Source organism: Neophocaena asiaeorientalis, unplaced genomic scaffold, assembly GCF_003031525.2.
Source record: "Neophocaena asiaeorientalis asiaeorientalis breed wild unplaced genomic scaffold, Neophocaena_asiaeorientalis_V1.1 scaffold43, whole genome shotgun sequence".
NCBI lineage: Eukaryota > Metazoa > Chordata > Mammalia > Artiodactyla > Phocoenidae > Neophocaena > Neophocaena asiaeorientalis.
The window spans coordinates 1704560-1717870 of NW_020173674.1; the positions used below are offsets into that span (position 1 = coordinate 1704560).

General features: G+C 67.2%; 3 protein-coding genes across 4 annotated transcripts in view; 2 read left to right on the top strand and 1 right to left on the bottom strand.

Annotated features, from left to right (window-relative positions):
• The window catches only part of CD81 (CD81 molecule), a 13196-nt gene extending 7809 nt beyond the window's left edge, over positions 1-5387 (top strand). Inside the window, exons 7-11 of the mRNA XM_024749213.1 lie at positions 2790-2887; positions 3662-3700; positions 3786-4076; positions 4626-4712; positions 4803-5387. Coding sequence (XP_024604981.1) covers positions 2790-2887; positions 3662-3700; positions 3786-4076; positions 4626-4712; positions 4803-4865 — 578 coding nt within the window. The 3' untranslated portion in view covers positions 4866-5387. The remainder of the gene's footprint in view (positions 1-2789; positions 2888-3661; positions 3701-3785; positions 4077-4625; positions 4713-4802) is intronic.
• Positions 5388-6903: 1516 nt separating this feature from the next.
• TSSC4 (tumor suppressing subtransferable candidate 4) lies at positions 6904-10077 on the top strand. 2 transcript variants are annotated; one of them, XM_024749496.1, is made up of 4 exons: positions 6904-7111; positions 7686-7847; positions 8562-8675; positions 8832-10077. In XM_024749496.1, the coding sequence occupies exon 4, from the start codon at positions 8854-8856 to the stop codon at positions 9826-9828; it is 975 nt and encodes a 324-aa protein (XP_024605264.1). In that variant the 5' UTR covers positions 6904-7111; positions 7686-7847; positions 8562-8675; positions 8832-8853; the 3' UTR covers positions 9829-10077. The 2 variants fall into 2 exon arrangements, with proteins under 2 accessions (XP_024605264.1, XP_024605265.1); XM_024749497.1 differs by lacking the exon at positions 7686-7847.
• Positions 10078-11015: 938 nt separating this feature from the next.
• The window catches only part of TRPM5 (transient receptor potential cation channel subfamily M member 5), a 15230-nt gene continuing 12934 nt past the window's right edge, over positions 11016-13311 (bottom strand). The window contains 4 exon segments of the mRNA XM_024749214.1: positions 11016-11478; positions 11810-11882; positions 12225-12297; positions 13032-13161. Of these exon segments, the coding sequence (XP_024604982.1) occupies positions 11018-11478; positions 11810-11882; positions 12225-12297; positions 13032-13161 (737 nt within the window). The 3' untranslated portion in view covers positions 11016-11017.

A 13311-nucleotide genomic window follows, 5' to 3' on the forward strand; every position in this document is an offset into this window, starting at 1 on the left:
CCAGGGAAGGTGGGGTCTGGCCCTTGTGGAGCTGTGGGAGTGTTTGTTGAGATGCTTCTGTCCTTTAAAGGACTGGCTCCTGGGCCGGCCCCTCTCGCTCCCACAGGCGAGCAGCAGGGCAGGGAACCTTCAGGGCTCAGGGCGCCCTGAGGGGCCAGCAGCCATCCTGGGTCACATGCTTGACCCTCGGTGGGAGTGGCCCACACACTCACCTCCCGCCCCGGGGCTGTGGGGGGTGCCTGCCCCCTCCCTGCCCGTGGCCCTCTGGGCCATAGCTGGGAGGGCTGGGTTCCAGGGGCCATGGACGTGGGGCAGAGACCGGAGCCTGGGGTTCTGGCGGCGGGGCTCCCGGGGCCAGCCATCCCGGGGAGGGTCCCGAGCCCTCTTCCGCAGGTTCCTGGGCTCCCCCCATGCTGTGGGGCCCCTCACAGGTTTGAGTCTCAGGAGCAGAGGGTGAGTCTGCCTCCCGAGAGGGCACAAGGGGTCCGTGACCCGGGGCCCCCGCACACGCACCAGGCCCCCTCAGAAGCAAGGCAGTCAACGGGGCCCACACGTCTGAGGACGTGGGAGTGTCCTCTGGGCCCTCGAGGGGTGTTTCTCTCCTGCGGGGCTCCTCCCAGGCCTCTCCTTTCCCTCTCAGAGCCCCCGCGGGGGTCTGAACCAACCTGTGGCCGGGCCTTTTGTCCCAATGTGGGAAGGGCTGCTGCCATCTCTCCGTCCCCCTCTCTGGGACCTTGGGTGCAGTGGGCGTGGGCTCTGCTGGTGGCAGAGTTGAACCGGCCCCAGGGCGAGCAGTCTGGGAAGGGGTCCCTCCCAAATTGCTGGGTCCGGGGCCGCCAGCCTCGTGGCTGGGGCAGCTCCTGCTGTCAGCCCAGCGTCTGGCCCAGGAGGCAGGAGAGGAGCTGAAAGCTCCCCTGCTTCAGGCCAGGATGGGGCAAGAGCGGCGACGGGCTGCAGGCTTGGATTAGGGACACGGTCCAGGCCGCCGGCGCGCAGACGTCTGGGGGGACCTTGGCGGGAGAATGGAGGCGGCGGGGCTGTGCTCAGGCTCTGGCGGGGAAGGGGTCCCACGGGAGAGGCTCATCGAGGGCAAGGCTGGCGTTGGAGCAGGTGTCCCCCTGGTCCACTCACTGGGGGCCGCACATCACCTGGGGCCTGACCCTGGCTTCTCCTGGCTCTGGAGAATTCTGCCCTTGGGGAAGCAGTGCCTGCTGCTGGGGAAGCAGTGTTAGCTGCGGGACCACCCAGCAGGCTGGGTGCCAGCCCCTGGACCTTCTGCTGTGTCCCCATGGGCGGGGGCCTCTCAGAGCCCCTCTGGCCACAGAGTTCCTGCCCACCCAGGGCCGGCCTTCCGGAGCCTCTTGCTGGCTCTGATGCAGACTGGGCCTGCCAGGGAGCTGGGGGAGCAGACGTGGGCCCTGACAAGAGCTGTCTGTCCAGTGCCAGGCAGCGGGGGAGGGTGAGCTGGGCTGGCTTAGCACCCCAGGCAATGCTGCAGGGCCCAGGGGCGTCCCGGACCTCACTGGCCAGAACCAGGCCGAGGGCTCTAGGTGGAAACCCGGCACCGTGGGGGGCTTGGGGCTGGGCCTGGGGGTGGTGGGTGGGTCAGGTACCGCCTCTGGGTCTCCCAGCCTCTCGCAGGACCCTCCAGAGCCCGGAACGCCAAGGTGCCCCTCCCTGGCGCCCTATGCCATCTCGCTGAACCTCAGGTAGTGATGTGGGGATGGGGGTCTCAGGACCTGAGCAGAGGACACTTGGCTCAAGGGTGCTGTGCCCGAGTGAGGAGCCCCCGAGGGCAGGCCTGGCGGGAGGCTCCGTCTGTCCAGAGGGGAGGCCCCGGGCGTTTTCTGAGCCCAGCAGTGGGTCCTGGCCCCCAGGCTCCTTCTCCAAAGCCTGGCCAGGCAGGGGCGACAGGCCCTTGGCACCGGAGCCCTGGGACCCATTGTCCTAGCACTGTGGAGGGGGCTTGGGCTGCCTGCCTGCCGCATAACCATGGAGACTGGGGGGTGGGCCCAGGTCTGCTGGTAGGACTAGGGTTGTGGGAGGTCCTTGGAGAGACGTGGTCCGCGTTTCAAGGGGCACGGGCCCCGCCTGGGTGAACTGTGGATGCAGAGAAGGGCCGCATGACCAGCAGTGGGTGCTGGGCAGGCCAGGGGGGCAGACTGACCCCGTGTGCCATCCTTGAGCTATCCCAGCCGCCAGGCCACTGCGTCCAGCAGGCTCCAGCCCCCGGGGTCAGGGCCTCAGAAGCCGGGGAAAGCCCCCTCCTCTGAGCAGAGCAGCCGGACTCGAGCCCCCGTCTGAGAAGGCACAAGTGAAGTGGACTCGCCAGACCCCTGGGCTCACCTCCACCCCACCCCACGGGCCAGTCGCTGGGTCCTCTGCGCCAAGACGGGGGTGGTCCTCCACGGTGCCCCCAAATCCCGGAGACTGCGGGAACCAGAGAGGGTCTGGGTTGTGGCGTCGCACTGAGTTCTCTGAACACTAACCACGGGCCGTTCGGTCCTGGCCTCGGCAACGCCGGTCTCCACCCACGTCACAGAGGAGGAAACTGAGGCCTAGAGAGGGGCCCACACGGCCCCGCCGGGCTGCCAAGCCCTTGCAGCTCCTCTCCAAGCCTCCGGGCATCTGCTGTCTTCCCAGCAGGGCAGGCGTCGGCGCCTCGTGGCCCCTCCAGAGGCCTGGGCAGTGGGGTGTGTGTACGCAGCCGGGGAGGGGGGCTTCCAGGGGCATCTGTCCTGCCTCTTTGGGGTGTCAGGGCACTGAAGGCAGCCGTCTCTCCCCTGCAGGCATCTACATCCTCATTGCCGTGGGTGCTGTGATGATGTTTGTTGGGTTCCTGGGCTGCTACGGAGCCATCCAGGAGTCCCAGTGCTTGCTGGGGACGGTAAGGCCCTGGGCCGGGGCCAGGCTGAGGGTGAGGGCTGCGGGGCCGGCCAGGGGCAGAACCGGGAGCTCCGGTGGAGACAGAACGCCTTCAGTCCCCGACGTGGAGCCTGGTGCCCCCCCGGCCAGTCTAACCCTGCGGACCTCCCCCAGAATGCCAGCTCTTCGGTTTCCCCAATCGGTTCTCAAATCCCTCCGAGGTGGACTGCCGTTACGTCTAGTTCTTTGTCTAGTTCCTACAGAGTTCCAAAGTTGCTTTTTCTTTTTCTTCCTTAAAAAAAGCCAGATATAATAGTGAGTGAGTCCCAGTCCCAGAGCCAGCCTCAGGTGCCCCTAGGCATGTCACCCACCGAAGGGAAGTGGAGGCCTGGCTGTGCTGCCCAGGGCCTGGCGTCTGGGAGACGTGGGCTGCAGGAGGCTGTGCCTGTGTCTCCGGTGGGCGAGCCCAGGCACACCACGGCGACACCCTTCCCGTGGGCTTTGCCTCCCTGCCCTTTCCGACCCACCCAGAACCGACCATGTCCTCCCCTCCCACACCCACCCCATCCTGTGGAGCCTGGTCCCTCGGGGATGATGAGAACATTGGCATCTCGCTGCCGGGCCGAGTCCTAGATTCTGCTTCTCGGCCCCACGCCTCTCATCCCGTCGGGTCCTGGGTGGGTGGATACCACCGGCCACCCCGTGCATGCCGGCCGGTCACTGGGGCCTCAGGAAGGCCCGGGCCCTCTCTGGCCAGCTCTGACCTGCCCTCTCCGCCGTCCCCTCCCCTTTTCAGTTCTTCACCTGCCTGGTGATCCTCTATTTTGTCCTCTCAGTGAGACCTCAGCCAGGAGCGGGAGGGGCATTGGAACCTGGGGGGATTCTGAGGGACCTGGGGGTCCCCGGTGGGAACTAGATGAGCCAAGGAAGATGGGGTGCAGGGGTCTCTGCGCAGTACAGCTAAGTGGGAGGAGGGGGCAGAGTGGGCCCCCTGGGCTCCGTTCTCCCCCTGGAGGGAACCCGCCCAGCTCCCCGCCCCCACGCCTGGCCGGCGCAGCTCCTGGGGCCACGTGTCCAGGGCTGAAGGCGGGCGCCCTCCATCTCTGCAGCTTAACTGCTGTGGCTCCAACGCGCTGACCACAGTGACCACCTCTGTGTTCAAGAACAGCCTGTGTCCCTCAAGTGGCAACGTCATCAGTAACTTGCTAAAGGTGTGTGGTGATGGGTGGGGCCTCCCAGGGTGGGGCGGGGCCTGCCTGCTCCCCCATTTGGCTGCCACCCCTGGTGGGTCCTGGGCGGTGGCTGGCCCTCTCGGGGCTCCCGCTGGCAAGGGCAAGGACACGGCCATACTGGGCAGCGCTGTGGCTGGAGTTGGGGCTGCTCTGCCTGGGGGCCGAGGCCAAATTTTTGCTGCCGGCCGGCCCACGGGGAGGCGAGTCTCTGGCCCAGGTTCCCGATGGGGGAGCCCTCTGAACCTGGCATGGAGGCGCCCTGACCTCCCGGGTCAGCCCCGTCGCGGCGGTGCTTCCCAATCTCTTGAGTGCAAGAGGGCGCACACGGCACACTCGCCATTTCCGTGTTTGTTTAAAACGGATGTGAGGTAAAACCTGGCACAGACTAGGCCCTGTTCACACCTCTGCTGAGGGGTGCTGGGGGGCAGGGCTGTGCCCCTCTGTGCTCCTTCTGCAATGACCCTGGGCCACGGCCTCGCCGGGGGCTGAGGACGGGCACCTCTGAACGCTGTCTGGCCACCCTCGCAGGAGGACTGCCACGGGAAGATCGACGAGCTCTTCTCGGGGAAGCTGTACCTCATCGGCATCGCCGCCATCGTGGTGGCTGTGATCATGGTGAGTGGGGCGGGCCGGGCATCTGCTCAGGGTCCCCCCGCGGGTCTCCGGCCGCTGACCCACCTGCCCGCCCCACCCCCTTCTCCGCAGATCTTCGAGATGATCCTGAGCATGGTGCTTTGCTGTGGCATCCGGAGCAGCTCGGTGTACTGAGGCCGAGGCCGCAGGGAGGGCCGCTGGGACCCCTGCAGGGCCCCCAGAGCGACCCGGACACTTCTGAGAAGGGGCCGTCACCACCTGTGTATATAACCTCCTGGTATCACTGCTACACTTATCAGCCTTTTTACTTTTGAGGTTTTGTTCTTGTCCTGAAGTTCCCTGTTGCTTTCGGGGCTGATGTCACCTGTAGGTGGCATGTGAGTGGCCTTGGGGACTGCAGGGCAGGGGCCCCCTCTGCTTTTGGGGCTGCTCGGGGGTTCTGCTTGCTCAGCCGGGCCTCTCCTCGGGGCCACGAAGGGCCGTCCGGCCAAGCTGCACCCTCCTACCCACCCGTCCCCACGGGTGGCACACGCTCAGCCTTTTTTAATCCTTGTTCCTTTCCGGTCACCTGTCTCTAGAGCCGGGTCCACGAGCAGCCTTATGCCTTCAACGCACCTCTCCTTTCTAACGCGTCACCTTCGATTGTAATTACATCTTGAAAGTCATTCAATAAAGAAGGAAAAATCAGGCATGCTACCACGATGTCCGGCCCCTTCCTGTGCCCATGGTGTCTGAGACCCAGGGGCAGCCCGAGGAGCCTGGCGCAGGCGGTGCTCAGCTCTTTGGACCTTGCTGGGCCCAGGCTGTGCTGCCGACCCTGTTGGTGGGTGTCTGTGGGGCGCCCAGAAGGACTCCGCGGAGGGGGTGCCCCTTTGTTGGGCCTTGTGCCACCTGGAGCCGCCTCCACCCCCATTCCTTGTGCACCACTGCCCAGCAGGGTCTGTGCGGGGCAGGCAGGCGGCCCAAGAATGTGGTACAGGATGTGGGGCCCCTGCAAGACTCCCTGCCCTCCTGAGGGCCAGCTCAGGAGCATGGACACACTGCTCCCTCCCAAGGGTCTGAGGGGCTCTTCTCTGACCACCTAGTTGCTTGCAGACGTCCCGTCATGGGGCTGGGTGCCCACATCTTGCAGGGGCTGGAGGGCAAGGCCTCAGCCACTACCTGGGGGAGCCTACCTGGCCCACCACCGTGGACTGAGGCCCAGTCATCTCTTGGGTAGGCTGCTGCCCCCAGCGGGAATGCTGGGTGATGTCACCATTAGCTGCATGCAGGTACCCCCCTGCACGTACATTAACTTGACCTCTTGAGACAAGTCCCTGGCTGGGATTCATACGTCAAGGGCTCCCTGGGGCCTCCTTGGGGGCCTGATTTTGGAAACTAACCCCAGCCCTGCATTGGGGGGTCACAGGGCCTCAGCGGGCCTGCCCTTCCACAGTCCAGGGGGGTGCTGGTGGGTTGGGAAAACTGGATGGCCCAAGGAACCCGCTCCTTTTTACTTCTCCCTGTGCTGCGAAGCCCTGGGAACATCCTGGCCGAGGCCTGGGTGTCACCCCTGCTAGCTGCGGTGTGAACTAGCTGCCTGCGGTGGCCCGGACTCCGCGTTCCTGGTGAGGCCCTGCATGGGGGTGGCCTTAGGGATGATCAGAACGGGCCCTGTTTCCTCTCTGGGTCCCTGGGCTAGGCCGCAGCATGGCCTGAACCCTGGATTCCAGGGCTGCAGCCCGGGGCGAGGGAGCGCGCTCTGGCCGTCCAGCAGGCGAGGCGCCAGCAGGGAAAGGGCGCCGGCCGCCTGGGCCCCGGGCCGAGGTACGTGCGGCCCGTCCAGGGGAGACTGGGCTCTGCCCTGCGCTTCCGGGCAGAAATAACCAGCCAGGCCATCGACCATCGGCAGGAATAGGTAGGGGCGCCTCCCCCAGGAGAGCTGCCGCACGGCGGGCCCGGGCAGTCGGGAGGTTGGCACGAGCGCGCAACCTGAGGCACGCCCCGCTGCCCGGCTCCCCGGACCCACGAGGGCGTGGCCGGCCGCTCTAGGCCAGGACCGGAAGTGCCCGGGAACAGCGCCGCACGCGTCGATGCACTTCCGGTCCTCGCGGCTTCCGGCAAGCGGCGCTGCGGCCCCGGGAACGCGGCGCTGGCCGTTAGCCCTCGAGCATTCTGGGAGTCGTAGTTCGGCCTCCCAGCCTCCCTCCTGGCCTTAGTCAATTCCGGTCTCTTCGCGAGAGAGCGCCGTTTCCGGGAGGGAAGACAGCGAATGCGCAGAGACCACACTCCCGACAGGCCTCGGGAGTAGCGGCCCAGTAACTTGTGGGAAATGTAGTTCTTCAGGCGCGGAAGCCGCGGCCCTCAGCCGGCAGAGGACTCAGTTTCCCAGAGGGCCGAGCGCGGCGCAAAGATGGAGGCAGCCAGGCCGCGGTGAGCCGGTAGGTTTGTGGTGGGGAGGACGGCGCTGCTGGGCGGTCGGGTTGCGGGAGGCTGCTGTCCGCAGTTTGCTGCGCCGAGCAGGGAGGCCCTCGTGAGGCCCGGACCCTTGGCCCATCCACCCGAGTTGGCCCCAGAACTTATGCTCCCGACACGGAGAACCTGTTGGGCACGGGCCGAGGCCCTGGGCGCGTGGAGTGGAGAAAGTCAAGGGTCCGCCTCCCAGGGGAGCGAGACAACCAGCAAAGAAGCCAGTGTTCTCTGGGATCTGGCCTGCCCGGATTCCGGCCCTGAGAAAACCCCGCTTCCGAGCCCCCCAGGCCCTCAGCCTGTACTCATTTCTGCCCTGCGCTGAGCTCGGGAAGTTCTCAGAGAACTCAGAGATGCAGACCTCGCATTCCCTGTCTTGGGGCGCGATCCCCGTCTCCCCACGGCGTGTCCCACTCACCACGGGCGTTCCCGCGATTCCAGGGGACGGGGTTGCAAATTTAGGAAGCCGGAGTCCGGTTTGAACTCCAGCTTTGCCTGCAACGGACTGTATGACGGGCAAATCTTTCCCCGCTCCGGTCCTGCCAGCTCTGAAACAGACACCATTGGCGTTTACTTCGTGTCCCCTTTCCTGGAGTTGTGCCTTCATTTTGGGAGTCACGCGAGGCCCAGAGGAATGGAGATCTTGCCTGTGTCTGACCTGGTGCCGGGCACTCGGAGACACTCCTGGTCTGCCTGGCTTGGTCCTCGGTGGGTGCACGAGCAAGGGGTCACCCTGGGCCAGGGAGGCTTGGTGGGAAGAGGGAGTTGGTGGACGATGGCTGTGCGGAGCGTGAGACTGGGCTGCCCTCTGAGCCTGGAAACAAGCTTCAGGGTGCCCGGTGACAGTGGAACACTAACCAGGTGTTGGCAGCACTTCTCTGCTCAGCTGGGAAAGTGAGGGATGTGCGGAGGAGCATAGGACAAATGCCCCAGGAGCTGTGGGGCTGGCCTCTGTGGAGCAAGGCCGCTCCGGCTTCCTGAGCGCTTGACCCGCAGATGCCAAGCACGTGTCTGCAGACTCCTCTGGAGCTCCAGGGCGTCTCACAGCGGTCAGGAGCACACGTCCTCCCCACGGAGGAGGCAGGCGCCCCGGCCTTTGTGGAGTCCCCGCCGCCTGCCGCGCAGCGAGCTTGGCTGAGAGAGGGAGTGCAGAGCAGAGGTCGCTCTCGGCCCTGGGTTCAAGCCCTGGCTGGCTGCTTACTACCAGAACCCCCGCCCCCGCCCCCCCTGCAGCAGACCTCCTAGTGGCTTTAGTCAGACTGGCTGGAAAGGATTGAATGAGGTGACACGTCAGAAGGACCAGCTCCTGGGCTCGGCTGTGTCAGGGGCTCTTGTAAACCCAGGCCCACTCCCGGGGTGGTGGCTCCACTCCAGCACGTCTGCCGTCTGGTCTGAGGGCTGCCTCTCCCTTCCTGCTCTCAGCCAGCCACTGAGCCACTGAGCAGAGCCGTGCCTGGCGGGGGCCGTTGCGACCAAGGACCTTCTCCAGCGCTCGGCCCACCAGCCGTCCAGCACAGGCGCCCAGCAGCCAGGGAGGTAAGAGGAGGGCTTTCGGGGCGGGGGACCTGGCCGTTCCTCCTTGGACACAGCTCTTGCTGCTGACCCTTCCCCGGGGTGGTGGGTCTGCAGGAGGGACTTGTTCTGAGCTTGTGTTGTCTCCAGTGACCGACTCCCTGGGCTGCTTTGGTGCAGGTGTGGCGTGGCTGGGGGACGCATGGCTGAGGCAGGGGACGGCCAGCACTCCGTTGGCTCCGGGGGTGCCGCTCTGTCTCCCGACCCCGTCTGCCTCAGCGACTCGGACTCCGACCTCAGCCTGCTCGATGATGCTGAAGTGGAAGCTCTGTCTCCAGGGGGGCTGCCCGGGGAGGCCCCAGGGGATTCGGGCCCCGATGAGCCCCCCTCGCCCCCAAGGAGCTTCGCCACAGCGGCGGTGCAGCCCTTCCACCTGAGAGGCACGAGCCCCACCTTCTCCCAGCGCAGCCACGACATCTTCGGCGGCCTGGAGCGGGCAGCCAGGCGGGCTCCGCCCTCTGCGGCCCCAGCCAGCCCTGGGGACAGTGGGGGCTTCCGGCAGCCGCTGCCACTCTCCAGCCGGCCTCCAGCCGGGGTCCCGAGCAGGGCCACTCAGAATCCCGCTCCCCTGAGGGTGCCCCCCGTTCCTGACTACATGGCCCACCCCGAGCGCTGGACCAAGTACAGCCTGGAGGGTGTTCCTGAGGCCAGCAAACAAAGCAACCGGGCCGCCGCCCTGGCCTTCCTGGGCCCCCAGAGCCTGGCCGCCCCCAGTGGCTACGTGCCCTCCTTCAACCAGGACCCCTCTAGCTGTGGGGAGGGCCGGCTCATCTTCTCCAAACCGGTCCGAACCGGCGAGGCCCGGCTTGAGAAGAGGAGGGTCCCGAGGAAGGCAGGGGAGCCGGGTGGGAGCCCCCGCGGGATCCCGGGGGCGGCGGGGGGCGAGGGCCCCGTGGAGCTGGCCCACCTGGCCAGGCCCGGGAGCCCGGAGGCCGAGGAGTGGAGCAGACCCCGGGGGCACCTGCAGGAGGTGGGTGCACCCGAGGGGGAGGCCCTCGCGGGGCCTGGGGCCAGCGCCCTGCCAGGGGAGACGGTGGGCTTCCACAGCAGCAGGAAGCGGAGCAGGGACCACTTCCGGAGCAAGGGCAGCCCCGAGGCCCCAGGCGCGGAGGTCTGAGCGGGGAGACCGCCTGGCCGCCTGCCTGCCCTGGCTGAGCTGGAGGGACAGCCACCACTGTCCCCCCGGGGTGGCTTCAGGGGCGGAGCAGGCCCGGGGCCCAACCCCAGGGAAGGGAGCCAGCGGGCTGCCTGTCGGTGGCACCAGCGGCCAGGGCAGAGACCTTGCTGAGGGTGTGGGCCAGGGGTTGGCGGAAACCCTGACTCACCCCGTGCCCCGGGGGACAGTAAAGGCTCTGGGTGTTCCTGAGTCTCCGTGTCTCTCTGTCAGCCCCCCTCCGCCCGGGACTGTGGCCAGGGCCCTCTCTTCTCTCCAGACACCCCATCGCCGTCCCCAGATGGGAGCCTCCCAGCTTGGCGTCAGCGGCTCTGATGGTTTCTACGTCAAGCCTGTGTTCCTCGGTGGCACGTCTTCCCAGCCTAGCTGAGGTGACCCCCTCCTCAGTCCAGAGCAAGAGGTGGAGACCCCAGACCCGTCCGGAGGCGGGCTCACAGCCGTTGGTGTGCAGCCCCTGCTTCCAGCATGTGCCTGTAGACCCCAGGAAGCAACCAGCTGAGCGGGCACCGTCTCCAGCCCTGGCCAAGCTCACCCTTGACTCTGTCCTACTCAGGCTGTGTGACGACGACCGGTGCCCGGGACGGTGTCGCCAGCACTGCTGAGCTGCTGTGCAGGGCGATGAGGAGGGTCCCCAGAGGGTGCTGGGGAGGTAGCCGGGAGTGGGCGTGGCTTTCCTGTGACCGCTCTTGGGGTTGGCCAGCCCATCGTGCTGCTGAGCCCCGGGCCTGGCCCTGCCCCTGCTGCCCCTACCCCAGGGCTCCAGGTCCCTAAGGGAAGGAGAGACTGGCCTGGCTGGCCACGCAGCTGGGGCAAGCTCAGGGGCCCAGACCCCATCCCTGCAGGGCAGGAAGTCCCTCTCCCCCTGCAGTGCTTTACTGACCGCCTGACACCTCCCAGACGCCCCCCAGGGTCCACTCTCATGTGGGGCTGCAGCCCAAGGTGTGGGTGTACTTTCCAGGCTCCATTTAAGATAAAGCAGCTTTGGGGGCGGGTCCTCTTGGGGAGGTGACCCGCAGCCGCTGCCCAGGCTGGACAGCCCGGCACTCACTGTGCGAGCTGTCGGGGACGTGCGGTGGCCGCCCACAGACACAGTCTTGGGTCTTAAAGGACAGAAATTCCAAGTGCAAGCGTTTCAGAAAAAGACCAGTCTCTTGGTGGGTGACACAGGTTGGGCCCGGACTCCAAGGCAGCTAGCTGCCCACCTAACGGGAGGTGCCCCGCACAGGGCGCTCAACAAGTGTCTGGCTGGTTGGTTCTGGTCGGGGTCCTGAGGGCTCTGCCTGTCGGGGTGCCCACGACACACCGCTGCACCCCAGGCCCAGGACATCCAGGGGAGGTGCCGGGCAGGGCAGCGAGTCGTTCCTTTTGGCAAAGCCCTGAGCCACATCCTGCTGGCGGGCTCCACTGGAGGTGGGGGCAGGCCGGCGCACCCATGGGGCCTGGGGCTCTGGGAGAGGTGGGCCCTGCATGCAGATGGTCCAAGTGGCTCAGGTGTTCGAGGGCAGCCGGCCGGCCTCTGGGTGTTCCCTGCTGCCCAGGCCCCCTCCGTGGTCAGCAGAGGCCTGTGGGTTCCCACCACTGAAGTTCGGGAGTCTGGTGGGGGAAGGGAGGCCCCTCCTCAGCTGCTGGGCGCCCAGTGGGGCAGCCTGGGGAGGGAGAGGTGGCCCTGGCCGGCGGGGGGTGTGGGCAGCAGCCCAGTGGGGCCAGGCAGAGGCTCGGAAGTCTGGGTGGCCATGCCCTCACACCCTGGCTGGGTCGGTGGGCTTCATCAGAGGGCCCCTACCCACCCTGAAGACTGTGGTCAGCCAAAGGCCATCAGAGACGTAGGCCGGGCCCCTCCCAGGACAGGTGGGAAGCGGAGGCCCAGGTCAGCGGGCTGGCGGTGGGTTGCTCCCACCCACCCAGGACGTGTGGGGACAGCCACACCTACTCCAGTAGCTGTTCCTGCGGGCCAGCATGTCGGCCATGGAGGAGAGGAGTGCCAAGCAGTAGTCGACCTGCAGAAGGGAGGCATGCTGGGAGCTCCCGGGCCACGCCGTGCCCGCCTCCCCTGCCCACCGGCGCCCGCACTGCTCTGTGACCGTCCTCTGGTGGCTGCCTCTCGGAGGAGGCGGGGGGTGGGGGAGCAGGCCCTCCGGCACCGTGATGTGGCGAGTAGACGGTGAGGGGTCTTAAATGCAGGACCCCCCTGGGGAGAGTTGCAGGGTCTCCCCCTCAGGGGAGGGTGGGTACAAGTACGAAGCCCCAGGCCCTCCCTGCCCTGCCCCTGCCCTGACTGCTGAGCCCCGCGGCCAGGCCCCTGCCCCGGGAGAGAAGGGCGCCCTGGTGTGCCTGCCTACCTGAGACTCCAGACGCTCGACCCGCTTCTCCTGCTCTCTCAGGCCCCCGAGGTACTTGGCTACGAAGTCCACCCTGGGATAGGAGCAGGCAGGCCGCAGGCCGCAGGACTGAGCGCGGGGCGGGGCGGGCTCCCAGATTGGGAAACCTTCCCATCCTCCCCCATCCTGTGGCCCAGGCCCTTTGGGTGGGTTTGGGGGTCACTGAGCCTCTGTGGGCGCCTGAGTTCAGGGTGCTCTGGCCCTTCGGGCGGGTGCAGACCTCTGCTGCACCCTCCCTGCAGGCACGGGGCTGGGGCGGGGTTCTGTCCAGCAGTGGTGGGCGGGGCTGTCCCCACCCCCCACCCGCAGGCAGGACCAGGCACGTGGGTCTGAGGGAGGGCTGGGGACCCCAGAGCAGAGAACACCATGAGTATTGGCCCCATCCCCCAAGTGCAGGGCAGGCAAGGCACCAGCATAGCTCTGTCCAGGGTCGGGAGGGAGGCCGTGTGCTGGACCGGGCCACATCCCTGCCCCTCTCAGCCCGTTTCCCCAGCTCAGACCCTGTGATGTGAGAGCCCACGCCAGCTGTAAGGCAGCCTGACGCCCAACAGTGATCCTGGTAAAGACCTCACAGCCCCCAGTCCCATGGCGTGAGATCCGGCCCCTGGCCAGCTCCGCCGGCGCCTCTACTTACCAGCACCCTGCAGGGGAGGCGGCCAGCGCTCCAGGCTGGGCCCTTGCCCCTGTAAGCCGCCCCGTGGGCTCAGCACCCCAGGCCGCCTGCCACGCCCACCCAGGTGGGTGGGGCGGGCCGGGCGGGTCCCACACCTGTGGGCTGTCTTCCGCGGCAGCTCCTCCCCGCTGTCCTTCCTCCGCCTCTCCAGCTCGCTCAGGAAGTTCTTCTGCACCGCCTCCCAGGTGACCATCTTCTGGTCCAGGGGCTCCGGCAGGTCCCTCTCTGGAAAGGCCAGGCAGCCTCAGGGGCAGAGCCAGGCAGGAGGAGCCCTCCCTGTGGTGCGCCAGCCTGCAGGGTCACTGCAGACGGGGCCAGAGCGCGCTGCCCCTCCCCAGGCCCAGGGCACCCCCCCCGCCCCCCCTCTCGGTCCGG